The sequence below is a fragment of the Thermobia domestica genome, chromosome 11 (genome assembly GCF_964235325.1).
Source record: "Thermobia domestica chromosome 11, izTheDome1.hap1.1, whole genome shotgun sequence".
Classification (NCBI taxonomy): Eukaryota; Metazoa; Arthropoda; class Insecta; order Zygentoma; family Lepismatidae; genus Thermobia; species Thermobia domestica.
Window position 1 is genome coordinate 33,110,019 of NC_137464.1, and position 25,736 is coordinate 33,135,754.

At 36.5% G+C, this 25,736-nt stretch overlaps 1 protein-coding gene across 1 annotated transcript in view; it reads right to left on the reverse strand.

Annotated features, from left to right (window-relative positions):
• Positions 1–25,736, reverse strand: part of LOC145664019 (uncharacterized) — a 223,370-nt gene that overhangs the window by 65,956 nt on the left and 131,678 nt on the right. The window contains exon 4 of the mRNA XM_081730310.1: positions 6,494–6,733. Coding sequence (XP_081586436.1) covers positions 6,494–6,733 — 240 coding nt within the window. The remainder of the gene's footprint in view (positions 1–6,493; positions 6,734–25,736) is intronic.

Below are 25,736 nucleotides of genomic sequence, written 5' to 3' on the forward strand. Positions count from 1 at the left end.
GTATAAAATAATATGTACACGTTTTACTGCAGGGTTTGTAACCTTACTTTCCGATCACTCAACGTAAAAGTTTTTTTTTTTTTTCTATTCATGTTTTAATTCTATGGTGTCTCAGTGACATTATTTGGTTTCAACGAACAAGTTGGTTAGTTGTTTTTTTAGAGTTTAACATCTCTTTCCATAAGATATGGGAACTCAGCCACACAACCTCTCATTGGAAATCGAATATACGTCTCGTGGACTGAGGACATGCATGTTTAGTACAACTTTCTTTTAAGAAATATACTCGTAACACTAGTAAAGAGATTTTCATTGTTTCTAGTTGCTTTCCTTATCCACTCTATTAGGTCTATTTCTCTATCGTAACATTCTCTGAATATGCATTTCGTTAACTAACCTACATAAAAATTTGCTCCTACTTCGTTTTCACTCGCATTTGTTGAACATAAAAGGGTGGAGAGCCCCCAACCTTCTCATGCAGATGAGGCCTCTTATCACAACGACGGAACTCCGGGAATTCATACGCTCACATCTCACGCAAGTTGATCGTCAGACATTGAAAATAACATGCGAGGGCGAGAATTTATCCCTGACATTTTTCTACAGGCTCTGCTGATGAGAAACACTGTTTGAATCACGAAACTTCCGTTGGTAACTCCAGTGACTAATTCAACTCAACGATGCAATAAAAATAGTGAATCAGTTAAACAGTGAGAAGGTGGGTGCGAGTCGCATGCTTATGGATGCAAGGTAAAGTCTACTGATAAGAATGGTAATGGAATTCTGCCAATAATAGATGGAGTCAGAATTTGAAAGCGATTGGTTAGAGAATTTGGAAGATAACAGGAAGGAGTGATGATTCTAAAATATCTCTTATATGTATCTTAGAAACTCATGTAAAGTACAGTGTAGACCTGATCTGAAGAACTAATACGTCTGATGAAGGCAAAGAAAATGTGGCTGATGAAGGCAAAGTTAATTTGCCGAAACAGTAACGCTTTTATTTATTAGTTAATATACAGTGTGCTTTGGTCAGAATTTGTCTTTTATTGCATACAAGAAGTTCCAGAAGCTAAAATGAGTGGTATTCAGAACTAATTCGAGAGTAGATTTCTTCAATATTTTAAAATGTTTGACTGAATTCTCCTGATCGCAAATAACACTAATAATAATATAATTAATAGGAATGATTAATTAAATTTCTTAGCTTTCGACATCTATGCCCATGTTAGCCCGTTACACATATAAGGGATGACGTCCCTCGTCGATCACACTGCCCGAGGAATTTGAGAGGAAGAAAGAAATGAAGAAGGAAGCAAGCGGCTTGAGACTATTATATTATACCATCTCGGCATTTGCCTGCTGTGAATGAGGAAAACCCAGGAAAAGCCTCAGGCAGGATGACTGTCCTGAAAAAAGCTATTATATCTACACCTTTTCGACAGAGTGTTCTTACCGGGAATCGCACTCAGGGTCGCTTGCACCAAAGACTAGAGCGTTAGTGACTACGCTACGCGGGGCCACAATGTGATTAATAAATAGACCAAAAATAAGGTAATTATCTAGAGGGAAAGGAAAATCTTATAGAGGAAATTAAATAGGTTTAGATTTATATGAAGTTATCCATGCACTAAAACCTGTAGCGGTAATTCAAGTATTGATTTAACGTAATAACAACCGTATCCTCGCACATGTTGGTAAGCATATTACTCAATAAAAAGGTATTTAATATAAATGTAAAAATATTTATTATTAATAAAAATAATAAGCTCTTCTAAAGACAGTAAAGAGAATCACGCGGTTCTATTGTATGAGCTATGGGATATGTATAGCCACTTTTCTATATATCCTTTCACTATAGGCAACCAAGATTTTTTGCTACTATGCGGGTTGCATAGAAGTTTGGTAATGTTATAAATTTTAAACAGACTTTGGATAACCACCGTTAAAGTCACAGTCACACGTAATTATGTTAACATATTGACTGCATTAATAAACTCGACCAATATAACTGCTCCAGTCGTCTATTGCAATATATGTATATAATTCAAAAATTCGCTTTCGCTGAAGCATGAAGTGTTATCACTTTCAAGTTATCGTGTGGAGTAAGGAGTGAATGTACTAACAGAGAGTTTGATTTCGTACTTTCCCCTTTATTCAACATGCATTTTTACCGCGAACCTACTTTTCCTTCGTTCAACGAATGGAGAATCGACGACTCTTCTTTGGACCAAAGGCTCGGATCTTCGAAGTAGGAAACCGGAAAATGTGGGATTTTTCTCATCGAGGATGCTGTTTTGTGTTGTTGTTTTGTTTTTGTAAAGAAGAAGGTAAATGAACTAACATCTGTAACAAAATCAGCAGCTGTGAGATGAGACCGGACGCTAGGTAAAAAGGGCGCTAGTGCATTTTAATTATTGGCGACCCAAGTCAGAATATTGGTTACCATCCAAATCATATTATTAGAATGTTAATGTAACCTAAGGTATTGATGTTATGAAGCGTGAGGGAATATTGTTCATCTTTTCATATGTTTACTAGCAGCGTTCACCCCGCTTCGCTGCGGTCACCCCGGAACGCAATAAACTTTGTTACTTAGATAATTTTTACTTTTTCGCTTTCAAGTGATATGATAAAAACCATAGAAGATTGCAGTAAATCTTAACATTATATCGCCTGTCATTTATGTTAACCCGCCCCGCTTCGCTGCGGTCATCCCGGTGCTGGCATATTGTAAAAGTGTCTGTAAAAATAAGCAAATCAATTAAAAAATTTTAAACAGAAGATTCAAGCTATTTTCCGCTGTATATCGCCTGTCATTTATGTTAACCCGCCGAGTGACACGGTCATGTGGGTTGCATATAAATACGTTTATTTTTACCTATGATGAACTAATAACAAAGGATTTGTACGTTATGGACACTTGAATGGTCAATTATCTCAAGACACTGGTAATTAAAAATTAAAGTGATATGATAAAAACCATCTAGGGTCCAAATCCTAATAACCCCCCAAAAATGAAAGAAATTGGTTCAGCCGTATTAGCGTGATGAGCGGACAAATTTTTGTACGTTCTCTTTTATATATATAGATATCTAACAACGTATTTGTAAAGAGTGAAATTATTTCGAAGAATTTTACAAATTATTTAACATTCTTATTTTAAATCCCAGCATCGTGCCCATGAGTTCTCTCGGGATACTCCCATTTCCTCCCACATTCTCATTCCATCAATTATTCTATCATTATGCACTTGCCCTAATCATCCGCCTCCCTTAGCCTAACGGGCGTAATCATGGAACGTTAAACTGAAAAAAAAAATCATTTCCTAACTCCCATGTTATTGATTTTAAGGTGCCTACCTTATAGAGACTTATAATGTTCCAAATACAGTATGCGGAAAAACAAACAGTACTGAAATTTGCGTACGGGTGGCGCTCAGATGCTATGTGGTATGAGCTGTGAGTGCCACATGTGTGCTAGTTGTGTGTGGACTAGCGTAGTGAGCAGTTGGTGCGAAAATAATGTTACTCACAACAGAGGAGGAGGTACTTATTGGCGAGCAATATTTCTGCTCATACGGTATGGGGCAGCGTCCCACTGCAGGAGATTAGCGTGGAAGTCTACTGTATTGCTCTAGAGTGTTAGCTATGGCATATGAAGATGAAGATTTCATCAGTAACATATGGTTCAGTGATGAAAAGCCATATGTACGTTGATCGCCACATCAATCGACAGTTGATTATTGACTCTGTCTTGCATGATTTGTGCGGCTTTTACCGCACGAAAAATCTGTCGTTATAACAACAATGGATGCAGCAAGATGAAACTATTGCGCACACTGCAAGTGAGTCACTTACTCTTCTGCTCACAAGAGTTTGGGCATCGCTTGAATTCCTGTGGAACGGATTTTCCATATCCTTCCCGCTCCCCTCACCTCATGACTCCAGATGCCTAAATACGGGGTATGCTAAAGGAAGCAATTTTCCGAACAGATAACTTCCTACCACTATACCGGAGTTAAGAGAAAAGATTCGGTCATTTGCTTTGTCATTCCAACAAACCGTGTTCACTAACATGTTCATCGATCTACAGGACCGCTATGAAGAATATGTGCGACATAATGTTCAACATTTTGAACACATGATGTACAGGAATGATTCCTTGTAAATTTACAATATGTGTTGAGTAACATTTACTTGACATCCATTTGCCAATCTTTCTTTTGTTTCATTATGTTGTACAATAAATAAATAAATGTCAACGATGTGATTTCAGTACTGTTTGTTTTGCCGCATACTGTATTATGTTCATTTCATTTTACTGAGGTCAGTCCTAATCCTAGGTTTCTATGAATGTTTCTGAAGAAGTGCCTTTTTTGTAGGATGAGGTTGTTAACCTCCTGCCAAACCTCAAGATGGAGGATCACCCTTGTCGTCTGTTCGCGACTGCTTATTCAATATATTCGCAGCTAACTTTTATATCCAGAGGCCTTCTCCTCGATCCTCAACTTGAGGACATGCCATTCCATGATAACGAAAACCCCACTACGTGGGACGTTAAGACCTATTTCAATTAAAATTCATGACAGTCTGCCTTTAACAAAATAAAGTATCAAGTCTAAGAGAATATAGGGCACTAAATCGCCAGAAACTTTAGTATCAGTTATTTTAATCATTTTTTTTTAACAAGAGAGTGTGAATTTACGGTAGAATTCCAAACTATGCGAATACAATACTGAAACGTGAACTAGTATGTATAACTTCTAGTTGAAGTAGAGAGATAAGATCTAAGTTAGAACCTGTTCCTCAGACGCTAAATCGATACCGAAAGCCCCGATTCGCTATCTATTACCGTTTTTGCTCTATGGAAATAAGTATTGAAACTGGAAGCATTAGTAAATTTCAATCACTTTGGTTTCGGTGGCGTGTTGTAGGTTGAGGATGGTATGTTCTCGTGAGACGTTGAATCGATTGCAACAACAACAGCATAAATTAGTCGCTATCTGTTAGCATTTTCTTTCTATGGCGATAAACGCTGAAACTAGAAATGGTTGATTTATACTACTTTCGGTTTGTATGGATGGTTAACGGAGGAGATGAAACCTCTTCTTTCTACGCTGAATCAACTGCAGGAAACGACTTATCAATATCTCTTACCAGTGTTCACAGTGGGGGAAGAAGCAGAGGCGGTATGTTTTATTACGATTTTAACTCGACATACCGGTTATCTAAATGTTGAAATACAATGAGGGTATGTTGCCTAAAATATTGCATTTCTATTTACATAATGACCGAAAACTATTGGAGAGCCTCTCTGTAGTTACGGAAGAGGGGGGGGGGTTACGACATGGTTGGAAGACTTTGATCCCTCACCAATAATTTTCTGAAAAAAAAAATAAAAATATTCCCGTATGATGTATTATAGAGAATTAAACACAAACATTCTCAAAAACCGAGTTTTTATATTAACAATTTCCTGCGGGAAAACTCCCGCATCCCTACTCGACCGAGGGATATCCAAACTCCGGAAGATCCGCCCTCACAGCAGACAACCCTAAATTCGCTCATTCTCAATACACATTTATATTCATTATGACAAGAAGACCCACATATAATAAAGAAACAATTCAATATGACATCAAAGTATATAATAGATGAACTTCTTCGAAGACATCTCATTTTAAAAACAAAAGGTAGGAAAAAGATTAAAATGTCTGTGTTGTCAACTTTGAAATTATTTCTACATAAGAAATAAAATCTTTTTGCGTGCAAAAGCTATTCGTCAATTACTGTGTATAAAAATGGATTTATTAAAAGTGTATATTAATGGATTATTTATCATCTACTCTCCAGTGAAGGTGTCTTTATCACTGAAAAACCAGAGACGGTATGCCTTCATCACTGGAAAACCAGAGGCAGTATGGCATACCACCGCATACCGTCTCACTTCGACCACTATTTCTTAACGTTTTTGCTCCATAGAAATAAGTTTTGAAACCGGACTAGTAGTAAATTTCAATCACTTCTGTTTTTGGTAGAGTGTTGTTAGTTGTGATTATGTATTCCCTAGAGACCCTGAATCGAATGCAGAGAACTGATTCTCGCTACATGTTACCGTTCTTGTTCTATGGCGATAAACGCTGAATCCGGAAATATCTAATTTGAACCACTTTCTGTTTAAATAGAGGCTTAACGGATGACATGGAATCTATTTTGGGGAATCGGAATCGATTACAAAAAGCCATTTCTCGATATCTCTTACCGTGTTTGCTCTGATACCTATCGACGGGCTGACGGACGACATAGCCATTCTATAAAGACTTCCGATACTTATGCATAGCATAGTTTACAAATCTTAAAAAAAAAAAAAAAAAATCAATGTGAATCTAAATTTATTTTATAATAGAATGACTCTTGACTGCTGTTCACAGAGTTTGTGGTACATTTTTGTTGTTAATGAAGAAATGCCAGTGAAAAATCTTCGTACTAACCTGCACTTGCTGCCCAAAGAATTGGCTGTCGGCCATCTTGATCTGTAACATTGACTTCAACACCCCGAGCAAGAAGTTTACGCAACACATTGAGGCCAACCCTAACATCGTTCCCCATCTCCGAGTTTGGTCCACACATCTGGGCTGCATAATGAATGGGATAACCACCATGGATATCTGGAGTCGAAGGATCTGCGCCGGCGTCCAGGAGGATATCCAACGCTTCCACTTCGCCACAAACTGTGAACAGGAATAAAATAAACTTCCTCAATGTTATGTAAATAAATATAACAAGGGATAAAACTGGATCTGAAAGGGTAGGGCGACGCATGACGTCACGGCGCCCCCCTTACCTATCTTTGTCCATTGTAATTTTCTTAGAAAGTGGCAGACACCACAGATATTTTGTAAAAGAGGGTGACGGCGTCTCCCTGCGTTCCACCTCACTTTTACCCCCGAATATAACTATATTACTGAGAAGACGAGTAAATGTTTTTCATTTTGAGTTCTAAGCAGCCAGAAATTATACTTTAAAATGTCATAAATTTACACACTAGATTGGAATAGCAGCGTTGCCAGAAATAGTTTTGGGAAGACTTCAACGGAACTTGATTCCACGTTTATCATATTTAAACTTGTAATATTTAGTTTATATTACTTATCGTATAATAATATTTTTATTACTTATAACAGGTTGACTGCCATGAGCATCATATATGGTGCTCACCTTATTTTTCTGTGGGGTCATGAGCACCATATATGATGCTCATGCTTGATTTCACAAATTACTAACCTAATCAGGTTCTTGAACATCATATATGATGCTAATTATCACAAATTACTGTGAAACCATGGGCATGACATATGGTGCTCGGCTCTCATTGGTACATTTTCGGGAGAAGCAAAATATCGCGACAAAAATGTGACATGACTATCCATAATTGAGCCAAAGGTAAGAAGAAATTTATGGCCTCCTGGGACCAGTACCCTCAAATCACCTTGGCAGTCAACCTGAATAATAATAACAATAATAATATAAACAAATCGTTTTAAAAATAAATATTTTCGCCTTGTATCCTCGTGATGAGTAGGTTAAATGTCATATGACAGTGGTTAATTCAGGACAAGAAATTGGGAGGTTACAATGAAAATTTATCTTGTGATTTTTAAGATTGATATCTTAAAAAGATTTTCCCTATAAATATAGAGCAAATATATTTGATCTCTAATAGTACTTCCTTATTATTATTATTATTATTATTATTATTATTATTAGGGTCTATTATTATTATTATTATTATTATTATTATTATTATTATTATTATTATTATTATTATTATTATTATTATTGCATGACGATAGGAAAGAAAAAGTACGGTGATATAAGAATCGAATTCGATATTTCTGCAGAACTACAGAGGTTGTTCAGCCTACGTTTGGCCGATTTCGTTCCTTCCCCCTCCCGGGCAGAATGGACTCACCCGACCTGGCTCATGGCGTCCTGCAGTGTTGTGCAGTGGCTTCCTGGGAACGGAGTTGTTTTTCCGCGCGGATGACAATAACGCACAGAACAGGACCATTGTTGTGAGTGTTGTGTTAAATTTGTTTCCAAGTGTGTAGGTTTCCGCTCTGTGATCAAAATGCCGCTTAAACTAAGCCGGTTTTGGGAAGGCTATGTTGCGGCTCTTCATGACGCCCACTTTAGTGTTTCTGTCATTAGAAAACAGTGCAAGAAGAATGTTTGCAACATCAGTTTAAGTGGAATAAAAAATATTATTAAAAAGTACAAGGACAACGAAGCTCCACCATTTGGATCACCAACGAAGTTGTCTAGGAAGCGGGAATGCATCAAGGCCACCTTCACCATGCAGAAGAAATTTCGCAAAATGGCAATGCAAGAAAATCCAACACAAAGGTGTATGGCTAATCGTCTTGACGTGTCTTTGGGGACTGTGAGCCGGACGTTACACCATCAACTCAAGCTGGAAAAAGTCATGAAAGCTCTCGGCCATCTTCTCACGGATGCCTACCAAAAGGAACGAAAGTGTAACGCCCGGAAGCTGTATTGAACGGCATCTGGCAAAACAAAGGTGGATGTACGTCGTAACGCTCGATGAAGCATGGATTTACCTTTCTGACTGCGGCAAGCCGAGAGCCACCATATATCGAGAGAAATGCGTCAAGAACTTCAGAAGCTGGGTCCGTGTCTGTAAAGAATCCTTCTCAAAAGGTTCATGGTCGTTACTGGCTACTGTTACCGAGGTAAACTGAAGATTCGTAGGGTGGCGAAGAACTGCAAAATAAATTCGAAGTATTTTCAGGAGCAGATCGTGCGGCCGATCTACGAGCATGAGATTCCAACAATCTACGGAAATGACGCCAATCTGGTGCGCATTCACATGGACCGTCGCTTACAACACCACAGTTGTCAAGAAAGAAGTAAAAGTGGGAATCTAAGAAATGTAACTTTAAGGACGTGTTGCACCGTAATCTATCGTAGCAATGCAGAAGATTTGCCACAAGATCCTTATAGTTTTCTGCCCTCTTATTTTCTAAAAAGTTTGTTGGCACTTGAACAAAGACAGGTGGGACAAGAACAGGCAGTCCGTCTCCGTGAGGCACTAGTCAGATGGCCAACGGTATGTTAGGGTATGTCAAGGAAGACTTTTTCTTCTTAGAAATACCATGAGTTAATGGAGTTGTCATACAAAAGTAACAATCATGCACGTGGTTTGATAGTTTTCGCCAGATCATGGCTATAGAAAAGTCCATGGAAGATCCTTTACATTTCCACCACGAACGAAGACTCGAGACACAAGATAAGCAACATACATGAGGAGACCAGGACTTGTACTGGTCCCCTATTTTACATCCAAAGTACAGTTTGTACGCCTTTTTAACATATACTATGGCGTTATTGGCCTCCTTCGCCATTTCAATGTCGCCTCTCCGCAAATGTAGCAAAAATTGTCAGCACTGTTTACGCATTTGCGAGGCATATTGAATCACAAGAATTACAATGACCACATGCACTAACTATACTTCAATAACACGTACTTCCAGCACAAGAGCAGAACACAGCTTGTAACAGACTGAAACTACGCTCAAACGAAACATACTCCGCTCCTCCCTGCCTATTCCCCTTCCACTCCCCCTTGTTGATACAAGTCCAGGCTAAAAATAGCGACAAAATACACATAGGGTCTAGCTATGGTTGCCTGTAAGAAACTTAATCACTATTTCTACCATCAACAGGATTTCGAAGTCTATATGTGAAAGGATTTACAACGAATGTTAATAAAATATAATACTTATAATTAAATGCACCCCCTCTAACTTGGGAACGAGAGGTAATTCGAGTTTTTCATTGCCGTTTTCGTTATCAGCGTGGTCGATATAGTTAAAAAAAAAAAAAACATTTATTTCATTCCAGTTACATTTTCACTGTTGGCTAGTGTAATTAATTAAGTCATGGTCAATTTAGTACCTAATCCAAACATTTCGAAACTTTTTTTTAATCTTACAGAAGCAAGAAGGAATAAAATTGCTACACCCGGTATCTTCCCAATCTTTTTTTTTCGGGGGGGGGGGGCAGTAAATAAATTAATAAACTCAGGTCCAGGAAATTATTAGTAAAAGGTTAATCAGGATACTACAGGATGTATCTAAAGTTTCATGCCATTTCAAAACTTGAAAATAGATTATCATATTTAATGGTATGCCTGCAGCTCAGTAAATAATAATATTAAAATTCATACTCATATTATAGTCGAGACGTTCTATCGGTCCCCAACCGGCTTCCTTTGTACTCAAGCAGAAAATTTACCCTAACCGCCCTCATAAATAATACTCCAAATAAGCCATAAACGGCACGTGTTCGGTGTCGAAGTAATACGTTGTTGCCATCGTTAAACTTTTATTATCGATGGATACATTATATAATAATAATAATAATAATAATAATAATAATAATAATAATAATAATAATAATAATAATAATAATAATAAAACACAACAATCATTAAAGGAATTCAGTATAATAGTATGGACAGGGGCGGTCAAGGACGGATTTCTCTGAGCGGCAAAGATAGATTGTATTTTTTTTCTCATCAGGCTTCTGCGGCACTGCCTTGCGGGGGGAAGAACAGGGGCGAACTAAACATGTTTGGTTCGTACAAGCGTTATCGTTATGGAAGTTACATAATATTAACAATATGCTATATTTAAGAGTAATATTAGCACATATCATGAAACTAATGATTGATTTCTTTTTTTTCTCTTCATTACAACGAATTCAAATTAAATGAAATATTTCAGTTGAACGCCCCAGAATTACGCCCTTCAAGCTAAAGGAGACGGAAGAAGGACGACGCAATGAAAACAAAAGTAACGAAAAAACTAGATAAATCTGTCTTTCTGCGAAGACTACTGAAGAATCAGTAAGCAAGAGGATGAAAATTGCAACATCGCTTTCTTTTTCAGCAGGTCAACTGGCAGGCCACCCTCAACTGGAAGGACATGTTGAATTATCCCTCCCATGTAACAAAGAAACACGTGGTTTCCTTCAATTGTGTTCCGCTTCCTTTGTAGCCGCCTGGGGATGGTTTGAGCGATTTTACTATACTTTCACACACATATAATTTGATATAGCAGTGCTATATTGGCTTTAAAAATACAACTTAGTTACTTAATTCAAAACAACTACAGTTACATTAAGTTTTCAGTTAACAAATGTTCAATGTGGCTTCCTCCGGCACACATCACGGTAAACACTAATTCGATAATTGAACTTTTTCTGTACCTTAAACACTAACCGGGGTTCATGAGTTGGCTGATGGTTGGCGGGAAATGTCACTAGCAAACTAGCATACATCGCTCTGCACGCTACTGATATCTCCCGACAACAAAACGAAACTTGGATATTCTACCTTCTTCGAATTGTAGTTACTTCATTCAATCAAAAACAATTGACCGTTTTCAAGATATAACACTTTGAAATCAGATGTAGAGTTTTAGAAACACTCAGTACTTGGAGTGTCAGACTAACATGAACTTTTCTCAACAATAAGAAATTTCTTTCTTTTTTTTTTTTAAGTAAACTTCATTTTGTAAGAAATATTTTGTCACCGCTACGCAGTGGCGTATTTACGATTTTGTTTCAGGGGGCTTGGTAACTTTCGGGGGCGGATTGCTTGAAAATGCAAAAATTCTGCAAGATATTTCATTTACTTTATTATAGTAAGTAAGATTTCGGGGCTTAAGTCCGGAAGCCCCCCCTTAAATATGCCACTGCTACTAAAACAGATAGAATGAAGAGTGTGATTTTTCTTTTCTTTTATTTTAAGAAGCTTATTTTACCAAAAAATTCTCTATATTTATTCTGTCCGTGTGTCCGTCCAGGAGATACAAAACCTCAAGAGCTACTTGATGGATCACCATCAATTTTGGCCAGAATATACACAAGGGTTCCGATATCTCTGTAACTTTCGGGGGGGGGGGGAATTCAGATGTATGTTTGGTCGCTGACAAGGGTATAAGAAGACATATATGAGGAGTTAAAGACAGATTGAATTCAAATTGTGCCAAATATTGTATATTCATAAAAATACACATAACGATAAAGAATACATATTCATAAAAATACATAGAAGCCCACATGAGCATCGGGGGGTCCGCCCCCCAGGATCGACGCCCTTGGATGTAGAGCGTCAAAAGTTAAGAATCGAGATCATTCATGGACGTGATCCACCCAGTTGACCCCAAAACTTGGACAATTGAAAATCATTTCCGATGTATTCCTATCGAAGTAGTTACGAGTTTAGGATTTTAGATTTCTGGGTTTGCGGCATCTATGGCCATGTTAGCCCGTCAAGGTTGAGGGATGACGTCCATCGGCGAACACACTATCCGGGGAAAGGGAAGCTTCCGGGACCTATACGTTAGGCACCATTTGCCTGGTGTGAATGAAGAAAACCCAGGAAACCTCATTCAGGATGGCTGGCCTGAAAAAGCTTTTTACATTCTTTCGACCGCGCCCCATCTGGAATCGAACCCTGGACCGCTCACATTGAAGGCGAGAGCTTTACTGACTACGCTACGCGAAGCCACAGCAAGTAATTATGGGTATCATCCTTACTTGATAGAGATCCACAGTGTTGTTGAGATTAGCAAGTTAGTGTAATGCTCAGAGATAGAGGATGAGGGAAATACAAAAATTCAAACTTGAATTTTCACGTTGTATACTTCCTGAGAGCTCCTTCGTGCCTAAGCGGTTAGTGTACGTGCCTTTGACGTGAAAGACTCGGATCAGATCCCCGGCGGAAGCTCATGTGATTCGGATTCCACGTTAATCAGTAGGTCCACGTCTCATATAATCTTGCTGTTGAACGGGATGCTAAACTCAAAATCAACTCAAATGTATACCTCCTGACAAACCAAACTTCTTCACATGTTGCACACGTGACTACGCTACTTTTATTATTAATTAGAAAAAAAGTTAAAAATGATAAAATAGCTGACACTTTCTTTTGCCTGCGCCATAATTACAGTAGACGAAAACATAAAGAAACCTAGTTTTGACCACGGTTCCGTAACGTAAAAGAGAGTATAAATTATTGATAATGATAATGTCCATGACTATCTTCAAAGTTATGAATGTTTTCTTTCACCCTTTCCTTAAAAAAGAAACATGTACGTGGCTACTGCTATCAAATTTTCCTTCCTCAGATATGTGCGGATCATTAATACTTGGAGAGGGCTGGAAAGTTGAAAGTCCACGTGGACTTAAGTAGCCACCACGGGGAAGAAATACTTTAAATGGAAAGAAGTCCAAGGGCAGACACGTGGGTGTTTGCGAAGATAAGTTGTTGTATAGACTTGCGTGATGTTTAAGGTTGTGCGTGGTCGCTGCGTTATTACAAATTCAGATTCATGTGACCAGTTTAAAAAGCCAACCACCACCCCTTGTTCTTTCTCACCCGTTTCGCCCTGCCACTGTGGCACGAGAGCATTTATCTTCAACTGGGAAGCTTACTTACTAACTTGAGAAATGACTTTACAAGAATATGATATTCTGGTTACTGGGTATCCGAACTGGGATCAGGCATTTCTTTTCTTCGGAGAAAGGCAACATGCAATCAATTAGTGTACGTATTATGGTTTCGCAATATGAGGTTGTTTTCTCTTTAGGATTAGCTACTCTAATTCATGAAATGAATAATACGAACTGAAATTTTTAGTTTTACGTCCCACAATTATGTCGTTTAGACTAAAGGAGAGGTATGTTTAATGAAAGTGAATTTGTAAATTATTCATTGTAGCTTTGGAAAATTCAAGATTACTAATAAAATTCCAACTGACCAAAGCAGTATATTTATTTTAATATTATATATATATATAAGGTAATGGCAGTAAATATCGAACGCCCTCTAAATATCGAACACCTTGGTCATTTCGTTAAGAAATAAGAATACCAAAATCTTCGCGTACTATCTGAAATTTGTGAACACACCTTTCCAAACCTCGCCTTAAAAAAAATCAATAGGTCGATACGTTTCGATATTAGCTAACGCGGGAAAGTTTCCTAGTCTGTGGTTTTGGTGGGAGATTGTAGAAATCGTTATATTTTTTGTAAGGTGCACCACCGCAGTAATAATCCTTTTCCCCATGTGTCATTATAACGTATCCTTTTAATAATACGATGTGTTAATATCAATATATGTATATTTGTTTGTTATAATGTTACTTTTCAGCTATCGTCTTATTTGAAGGGAAAAGAAAATAGTGTTCGATATTCGAGACCCATTTCGTAATATCGAAATGCCGTTCGATAAAAGAGGTTCCTTTAAGGTAAAGTGTTCTTTAGTGTCGAACATTATTGTAATTGGAAGGGCTATTGGTGATTTAAATATTAATTTAACTAAGTTGTTGATTTCTTTTGCACTCAATACCGAGTTTTACACTGAACTGTAAGCCATTCACCTTGTATCTGAGAGTTCTTGGGTTCAAACCGTTATAAAGAAATTTTTAGATTTACCATTTTAATAATGTTTCGTCACAGAGAGTTATCTAATCGAGGTCTTACGTCGTGCTAATCGCATTATTTCAGACTTTTGACCCGGGCTCTTCTCCTCAATATATAGACTAGTAAACACAGTTGAAGTTAATCATAAATAATTGTTTACATTTTTTGTTGAGTATCTTTAACTACTGCTCAGAACTTGACAATGGGCAAAATTAAGAATCCGAACAAGTAAGGTGTCACCAAAGCCAGAATCAAACCTGGCATAAAATGAAACCATTCCAGTATTTGTTATCTGCCTTAACAAACTGTTTAGCAGGTGAGGTCCGGTGTGATGTCCCAAAGGGAGGCATCGAGAACCTTCCTGGCTCCTATAACAACATTAAATGATAAATTATCTGGGCGTTAGAAGACTGAGATTGCTCTTGACCGGAAGCCGTTCCTTAGCGCACAAGAAGAAGAGGGAATTTCTGAACATGGCAACGAGGGGATTTCCGTTTAAGAAAAGTAATTTACTGGACACTGTTCAGGAAATTGTACAGTCTTTAGGAAGAAGCACATCGCTCAAACATGGAAGATCAGGGAAAATTTGGTTCAGGTGTTTTATGGGACGATATCTTTGCCTATCTCAGAAGAAGGCTGAAACTATTAGCAAGGGTAGGGCTGCGGTTTTGGAAGAGAGAATACGCGGTTGGTTTGCTGAACTTTCGAGCTATCTTGAATCTCAGGGATTAAGTGCAATCATGAAAGACCCAAGAAGGATCCTCAACGCAGACTAAACAAACTTTCTGTTCCACATGGTTTTAGGAAAGTATCCTGATGTGAGAAAACAGCTTCAAATTACACTAACATCTAAAGAAAAAGAGGGCATAATAGTACTTGGCAATTTTTGTGTTGACGGGCATTGCGCCCAAACCATGATCATCTACAGAAACATACGACTTAAACAAATTATGGAGAATAATGTGCCAGAGCTATGAATCTACGAGAAAACTGAAACCAGCTGAATGAAGACGACCAACATTTTTTGACTTACCACCAACGGTTTAGTCCGTTCCTAGAGACTGAGAAAATCGCACTTCCTGTTATTCTCTTTCTTTATGGGCACAGGAATGATCTATCACTTCAAGTCAGTGGATCTTGCCACGATCATCGAATACTGGTGTATTGTCTTTTCTCCAACGCCACTCATCTTTTGCAATCAGCAGACGTAGCCGTATGACTCTTGAAACGAACATTGAAGAATGCTCTTTAGGGCGAGAAAATCAAAACTCTCGGAGCATCGATAACGAAGGTAAATTTTGCACCCAATTGAAGAAAGTTTGGGATAGTTCCGTCAAACCAGAAATTGTGAGATGTGCATTTCGTAAGTGTTGTCTTTATCCATTGAGTCCTGCTGCTGTGGACTATAGCAAGTGTGTTGCCGGTATGTACTGGAAAACCACAGCAAGAGAGTGAGCTGAGCACCCCTTCATCTTTTCAACAACTGTTCCCTACTCCTCATCAGAAACTGAAGTTCGTGCTTGATGATCTGGAAGAATTCATGCATCCTCGTGTTCTTAATATGTTTCGTAACAAGCTAAGAGGTGACGAAGAGGAACAAAGTGATGGTGATTCAGATTTGGATGCTTATTGGAAAGTGTTAAAACCCGGTACAATCTGACACATGGAACTAAATTGGCTGTTAAAAAGTAAACAAAAAATAATCCAGTGTTAGAAGAGGAAAACGAAGAGTAATAAAGTGATAATGACGAATTCTCATGGAATAATGAACGCTTAAATATGTACGCATCTTCACCCAAGAAGGATCTTCTAGGTGCCGTCATTTCGAAAACTAGAGTAAATATTCATAAGTCAAAATTATTGCATCAAAATGAGATTGCTTCGGGATTTTTATGCTCGCCTTCCTCAAATAGTAGTGATGATTTTTCAAAGAGTTTCTCAAACTTCCAGAAGCCACGGAGAAACCCCATCAATTTAGACTGAAGAAAATGTATGCAATATCTTCCGAGGAATACCGGGAAGAACTGAAGAAGAAGAAAGGCAACAAAAATGATTAACGTAAGATGCTCCTCTCTGTGCTGAAGAGTAACGACATGAAACAAATATTTTGTAGCTTAGAACATTTTAATATGTACTTCTGTTTGCGTCTGCTATCTTAGTTTATATTTTAGAATTATTGCAATGTGTTTACAATGAAACTATATCCATAATATCCTTAAAGTTAACGTCTTTAAAAATAAAATATTCTGTTCGAGATTTAAACCCCCGCTGTTCAATATATAAAATATTCTGTTCGATAATTAAAAACTCATTGATCGATATATAGCACAACTCATTCGATATAAAAAGTAGTACAACTTTGCTATTTATATGTTCTTTAAATTTCAAAATTGTTAATCATAATTGTCATAATGGGCTGGTTTCAACAAATAAATAACACCTCTACAATTTTATCGCTCAAAGAATTCCCTGTTCCTCATTTATAGAAAATAATGATTAAATATTCATAGGAATGTCCTTAAGTGTTCGATATATAGTGCCATGACCCTATATATATATATATATATATATATATATATATATATATATATATATAAATTTAATATGAAAATTCATATATAATTTATTCCTTATTTGTATGTTAATGTCATCCGACACCTGTCATAAAAGTCAGGGATTTTCCTGCCAAAGGTCAGGGAGAAGTCAGGGAAATAGAAATAGTAGGAACCCTGGTATGTAATAAAAGACTTTCAGCTAATTTCTCTCATTCTTCTTCATGTGCACAGTTTGAAGATTTCTAATGGTATTTCATTGCTCTTATGTAATGCCAATGTTTCTGCATCACGAACGAAACATATATAATCTAAAATAAATATACTGCTTTGGTCAGTTGGAGTGTTATTAGTAATCTTGAAAGTGAATTATTATGAAAGAATTTATGGAGGAAAACTCTGAGAAAACTCACGGACACGATGTTGTCCACCACAATTTCGCTTGACCTAGGATCAAACCAGGAATTTCTAGCATCGTAGGTGAGCTCTCCACCACTAAGCCACTGCTCTTCTGATTTCTTGTATTCCTTGGCCATTTTTAACTTGTCAATATATTGCACACATCTGATGAAACACATAACATCCCATAATTATCCGCCACGAGATTAATTCTGGACATCCTTGACATATTAAGCCATGAAAAGGATGCACAATGAACATCCTCAGAATGCCTTAATACAATTTACAGTCACCCGAGGATGTTTTTGGAATTGTGTGCAATACTGTGAGCAGAATATAATAATTACAGCCCCACCATAATGATTCGGCATATGAGTATGTGATGTCTTTGTTAATTGCTCAGATCAAAATTAATTTTATTAATCTTACTGTTTCATTATATTGTACCCTAAGCGACTTTTGCTATTAGAAAAGGAATAATAGCACAACTTACATACTTTCTAATTGTAGTTATTTTTGACGCACTATATAACCATCGATTGCAGGAGTGCTGGAAAATAGACTTCAGATGGTTAAAAGATTCCACCAGTCCATTTCTTGTGAAAGCTTCTAGTTTTTAAGTTGTACTTGACTTTACATAAATCTATTACACTTTGTTTGAAGGGGAAATAAGAATGTACCCACACGAGGGTGTGTGTGGAATGGGAGCTCCCACAAACAACTTCCTGTTCTTCCTCAAATGCAGTTCAACAGTTAGGGCTTATTTAAACATGTTTACTAAAGCAAACGACGAATGTATATAATAGAACAAATAGAAGTGTCCACACGGAAAGAACAAGGGAATGAATATAAAACCAGAAATTTAAATATCGTAAAAGTTGTCCCTCATTTCGTATTTTTTTTAAAAAAAAAAAGCTGAATCGTCGAAATGGCTGGAACACGTGTACTCATTTTTTATTATTTGTTTATATATCAAATTTCACGCCTCCACCTTAAGCGAATACTTGTATTAAGCGTTTTTTAAATTAAAAAAAAATCGAAAATTTTAATACTGGAAAGTGTTCCCTGTAGAAGCCGAAATTTTGAAACGGCTGAAAGACGTTTTCGATTAATTTCAATTAGAAGTTTATGTGTCAAACTTCTTGCCTCGAACTTTAACGATTAGTCACATAAAGTTTTCCTGAACAGAGAATCGGAAATTCGAATATTATAGAAATTATTCAATTTCCCTATTAGAAGCTGAATTATCGAAACACATTTTCTCTTCTATTTAATTAAGAGTTTAATACCAAAATCTATTTCTCTAACTTAAGTGAATCTTTACATTTGGCAGTTTTACAATAAAGAGTCGAAATTTGTAAGACAGAAAATTTCCCCTTTTCCTTTTTTTATCAGTGGAATTTTCGAAAAATGATGAAACACAAGTTGAGTATTTTTAATGAGAAGTTCATATGCCAAGTTTATCTTCTTGTAATGAGATATTTCATTCTTGAAAAAAAAAAAAAAAAAAAACATACTTGAATTCCTTTAACCTCTTTTAGAACATGTATTTTAAAAATTCTTTATCACTTTTTTCACAGCATATTCTAAATAGACATGAACCATTTATAGTAGAAAATATGAATGCCAGAGAAAATGTACAAGAGGGTTTTTGGTGTAAAGATGTACTTTTCTCAATAGAGACGGACTCATTTATTGACTGAGAAGTAGTTAGTTACGTTGTACCTTTAGCAAGTCTCATAATGTAGCTGACAATATAGGCTATTTACATTTTCCAAAATATGCAGGGACATTAATTGAATCCTAAGAGTTTTAAAGTTTATTTGTGAATTTTCAGTTAAAATTATTCTTTTGTAGAACAAATATATATATATATATATATATATATATATATATATATATATATATATATATATATATATATATATATATATATATATATATATATAACAATCCTTTTTATTATCTGAGATTTTATTCATAACTTTCTTATAAATATGGTAGAAATATAAAACATTTAAAAATATAATTTTAAAAGACAAGAACAGGTCTATATAATGATTACCCAACTATCAGTGCAATGCAAATGTAATAGAAGCCAGGACACTTTAACATAATTCACAAAGGTTGGAGCAACACTGGCAGTTGAGAATTCAAAAATTAAATATAAGATTTCTCTTAATTCGTGCAAATAATATAGAAGAAACTTAGAATTCTTATAGTATTTGTCAAAAATAAACAAAGATGTTATTTTGGGATGTTTACCTGCCATAATTGTCCCTACGTCACTCTATAAATTTAACATAACTCTGTACATATTAGTTATTCTTAAAGTGTATCCACGAGTTTCGTAACTTTAGTCTGGCACTACTGTTAGGTTTGATAACAACACTGATCATCGCGAAAGTTAAGTTACTTTGCGCGAACAAGTTAAAACTTGTTTTGTGTGGTATCGTAGACCTAGATATGTGTTCGTGAGAGAGAGAGCCTTGAAGGCAATATCAAAATTAAGATAATGGCAAATAATTTCCGTCCAGAAATAAATAAGTCTAGAAACTTCAAGGTTAGTAGAGACTTTTTAATAATATTTAAATGAGAAAGTTATTCTATGCTATCTCATTTGAACGAACTAAAATTAGCTAATGATCTAACAGAAGTAGCTACGGTTTTAAGAAGCTTCCAAAATTAAATATTAAAGAAAATCTTATTTTTGCTATCTGAATTTGATTTAAAATGTTAACCAGGTATGTATATAGTTTGTCTTGATTCCTATTTATTTATTTATTTATTTATTTATTAGAATTAGGATTTCCAACTGGAAAATAAAAGAAGGCATCGCCTCAAAATTCCCTATGATGTAAGTCTAAGTGTGAAGCATCTTTGTTCGGGCCCATTCATGGGAAGGAAATGTACTATCGTGAACAAAAGTGCATTAGCAGCGGTATTTTGCATAACCTTAGTACATTCACTAATAAGCTTAATAGATACATTGTGCTGCAAATGAAAAACTGAAATCGATATTGATCAATTATTGTATTTACCAGTAACTACCACTTCTTTAAAATTATCGAAACAGATGAACGAAAGTATATTAATCTCTACATGACAATTTTTGATTTGGAAAATTAAATTTATTCTTTAATCCTTAAAAGGAAACATATTTTTTTACATACGCCAAAGGAAACATGGGTGAATTTTCGCCCATGACTCATAAATGTTACATTATGCTGTATATTTGGGGTATTTGCATGAGAATTTATGAAGTAATTAAGAATATATTTTCACGTATTAGAATCAAGTAAAATGGTGAAAAATTAAATACAGAAATATAAAACATTTTTGTATAATACTTATATTTCTGACGTATTAAATTTTATAACTGTATAAAAGTTGAATAAAAAAATAATTTGTAGAAAAATGCTAATGCTTATCAACAGAGAATTTCAACTGTTCACCTTCAAGCTGGTGAGGAAACATCTACAGGTCTTAAGGGATTCATTGTTTGCAAATAACATCCCAATGATCTCCACAAATAACTCACTGGAGAAAGTCACGTGGAAGGCAACATGGATGAAAATTCACCCAACAATTACGTAGGCTATACAGCGTAAACAGAAAGCAGTTGAAACAATTTCCACCACGATCATAAAGATACGGATACTACCAAGGGAAAAACATAACATGGAGAACTAAGGTCAACACAGTGTTGCCAGTTTGCAGCAAAAGAAATAATTTTCATCTGGGTGAAGTTTCACCCGTTTCCTTTTAGGGATTAAATTTATACTTCAACTACAGGAAATTGCTTTAAGAAGTTCTTTTCCACTCTCAATAAATGTACAAGAGGTGCAGTTTTACTATACGGATCCACATATTGTAAAATGTGCGGAAAAACTTGGGGAAGTCTTTAATTTGCCAATTTTATGTCGAGAACAGAATCCAACAAACCCCTGAGGGGCTTCTAACCCGTTGCTACTGCTATTCCTCCCCCTCCTCCTTTTTCTACTACTACTACTTATACTATGGATCCATGTAGTAAACCTGCAGAGTATATTCCCTATAGGTAATTCCAAATTTTCAATGATACACAGTCCCTATCATCCCAAATCACTGAATTCTGTTTTTTTCTTTTTTCTTTTCTTTTTTTCTTTCTTTTTTTGCAAAAAAAGGTTAGAAGAATTATTTCGGCCGATTGCAGATTTATTGTACGTATCCATTCATAAATTCATTGCAAATGGACTTCTTTTTCATTAAATCGACTCTCTGCATATTCAGCAATCACTTCTGGTGTATAGACTTGTATTCCTTTGTACAGATTCACTTTAGAAGGGCTTCAGTTCAGAATTATTGTGCAAAAGACACTAACCAACTTATACAAGGTGGCCAGTAAAAAACACGAATGTTATCTAACCGAGTCAGAGCAGAAGAGCAGCAGGGGGACCCGAGCGTCAGCAGGGAGCAGGCGTGTCAGCAAAAAAGAGTATACACATAAACGATGATAGCGCTAAACTCTGTATGTGGCATAAAGTTACTTACCTTAGGTGTGGAGTTATGTATGTGTACGTTACTAAGGACGTTATAAGTAAAATCACAATATATTTTCATTGCTTACATATTTGTGTTCTAAAGTAACGTAACATGTTACTAACGTAAATTTCACAATTATGTGGATCTCTTAACTATCGGACATTTCTATAGTTGCGTGTTACGATTTATCACATTGACTTCAGGAATTTCACTTTGTATACTGTGTTTACCAGTTACCTTATGGGCGAATCCATGCATAACAGATTCGATGTATTTTTATGTAGATACGCATCTCACAGATACGAACAGAATATATTTAGTTTATTTATACATTAGTCTATTATAACATAATTACAAATTTGTTCGGTAAATTTTACAAACTTGTGGATCCGTACAGTAAATCTGCACCCGGCCAAGTTTCCTATCTATCCGTTAAGTTTTACGGATAACGGTGACATTAACGGTAATTAACTATATCCTACACATGTTGGCAAAATTTCGAATTTTGCTTTTTGCGATAGATAGCTAGATCGATTATTCTCGCCGAGTTCATTAATCGATCGATTATTCAGTCCCGTTAACGCCTTAATGGATAACAGTTGCTATCTATATCCCACACATTTAAGTTTCGGAAAAACCTCTACTGTTCTACCAGAATTTATTCATTACTCTTTGAATTTAACGTCCAACGATTATGCTTCAAAGCTAAGAGAGACGACAATGATAATAAATATCCCGAAATGATTAAGTGAAGAAAGTGGGAGAAAATTGGATAAACTCCCGAAAAGCTCCCCACACATTTTTTTGGGTTAATTCTGCATTACGGGGGCCAAAACTAGGTAAAAAAAAAAGAATGTTTACAAGAAAAACAAGTTATGGAAGGGTAATTAAAGTGTGAGTAATCTGTGAAGTGAATAAAATAGAAATGCAATGTGTGTAATGGACGAACACGAAATATTACCGAGGAGAGCCAAAACTGAGTTCAAGAAAAAAAAAAGCCATTGCCTATCTATGTAAACCTTGAAGGTAAGGTAATTATAAAGTTCAACTTCCCGTGAAATACCTAACCTAGCCAAACCGAAGTCAGGCGATATTTAGCAAAACAAGTATCAATTTTTAGAAAAAAAATCTGGCCCGCCAAAAGCAGAATTTGTCCCACTTTTTTTTTTAGATCATTTTCTTTTGTCCAGCACAAACCCTTTAGTACCATGGGCACGCGAAGAAAATTTTCGAGGGGGCACCTTTGGGTCTAGGTCAAAACCCCCACACTCAAGAAATGTCAAAACGCCCACACGATCGGTCATAACCCCCACACAAATGGACAAATCCCCCAAACGCACGAACGGTCAAAACCCCCACAGCCAAAACCCCCACACTCAAGAAATGTCAAAACGCCCACACGATCGGTCATAACCCCCACACAAATGGACAATTCCCCCAAACGCACGAACGGTCAAAATCCCCACAGCCAAAACCCCCACACTCAAGAAATGTCAAAACGCCCACACGATCGGTCAAAACCCCCACACAAATGGACAAAACTCCCACACATAGCAACGGTCACAATCTCCACATAAATGGACAAAACCCCCACACAAATGGACAAAACCCCCACACAATCGGACAAATCCCCCACACTCTGAAAATACCGTGATTGCACGTCTTTGTTGCGGCTCTTTACGACGCCCACCTTAGTGTTTCTGTCATTACAAAACAGTGCAAGAAGAATAGTTGCAACATCGGTTTAAGTGGAATAAAAAATGTTATTAAAAAGTACAAGGGCAAGACATACAACCAGGATCATTTCAGAGTGTGGGAGATTTGACCGATTGTGTGAGAGTTTTGTCCATTTGTGTGGGGGTTTTGTCCATTTATGTGGGGATTGTGACCGTTGCTATGTGTGGCTGTTTTGTCCATTTGTGTGGGGGTTTTGACCGATTGTGTGGGCGTTTTGACATTTCTTGAGTGTGGGGTTTTGGCTGTGGGGGTTTTGACCGTTCGTGCGTTTGGGGGATTTGTCCATTTGTGTGGGGGTTATGACCGATCGTGTGGACGTTTTGACATTTCTTGAGTGTGGGGGTTTTGGCTGTGGGGGTTTTGACCGTTCGTGCGTTTGGGGGATTTGTCCATTTGTGTGGGGGTTATGACCGATCGTGTGGGCGTTTTGACATTTCTTGAGTGTGGGGGTTTTGGCTGTGGGGGTTTTGACCGGTTCCCATTCTGGTTGCTATATTAAGTTTGGTATTTTTTTTTATTTCTATTAAGAAAATCTTTTAAGAAATTTGTTTTTGTGAGCTGGGGGGCGGGTCGGCTGCACCCCCATCGGGCGCCCATGCTTGGCACTATTGATTCTCATCTAATAGCTAATGGGCGTTTTCACCTTTAAAAATTATTATTCGATTTCTTAATATGTCTTTTTTCTTATGATGTCCTGATTTTTTTTATTTAAAAAGTGGTCGTACTACTAAACGTTTTCTTTTTTTCCCTTGTAGACTGTGGAAGACAAACTTACCAACATCCTAAAGCGAAAAACATTCATACAAACCGGCAATATCACAACAGGCATGTTTTTAATGTAAATTACAAAAACGGAAATAACTTTTGTATCCTAAATTATAACAGAAAACCACATACAATATATCTTGTTTTCTACTTCCAGGAAAAGAATGGTGAATCTCTTCTTCTTCTTCTTCCTTTTTTTAAGGTTTAAGTTACTGATCTCAGCGCCACAACCGGCAGCTTTCTGACACTCAAATATGAGTACACGCTACAAAGTAAACACGCAACTCAAGACTCTATCTGTTCGTTATTTCAAAAAGATTTACGGTAACTAAACACTTGCACGAACGGAAACCTTTTCATGAAATGCATTTACTGCGCCTGCTAGTGGGGCGTATGTGACTTACCAAAGACGTAATTAGACTAGTAAACAAGTAGAGCGGAAAAGAGAAATATGACCACCTCTCACTTCCTCTGATAGGCAAGGTAAGGTCTTGACACAACACATTTGCTATCCATAAAACAATTACGTATTACGTTTGGGGAATGATCGTTGGGAAGCTGGGAAATATTTATCAACCCCCTTTAAGAGTTTTGATGCGTTATGTAAACGTGGGTTTAAAAGTGTGGTGTATCTAATTTTTATCGTTTGAAAGTTAGAATTTCCAAATTTGATGAAACAAATATTTCTCATACAGGATGGAATATCGTTAATCATTTGTTAAGCTTTTTTCATTCAATTGTTTGTTCAAATAGATAAATTATTGCAGTGTGGTACGCAAAGGGGATTCAAGTTTTAACTCCCTTCAGCAAGATTAGAAAAAGAAAAAAATGTTATGTTAACCGTAGGAATTCAAAGGAGGGACTTTTCGAACACACACGGTAGTTTTTTTTTTTTTTAATCCAACAGAATGTTATCAGCCAGTTGTTCTTTTTTAGTTACTTGTTGGTAGCGGTTATTCAGACATTTTGGCGTAGTGGTATAATAATTAGTTTATAAGATATTTAGGAAATAGGGTAGTGGGTTCAAGGAGTTTCCAGTGGTATTACCTGAAACCATTAATTTGAATATCATAGCAAATGTAATTTAAGCAGAAGACCATTATGTGGTTAAAATATCTAAGTAATTTTATCTCTCATGTTTCCGAATTAAATAAAGTATGTATTTGGATATTCTGCAAATCAAGCAACGGTATTTTCTTCGGGCCAAGATAATTTAAAATTCCCTCATTATCGTTAATTATAT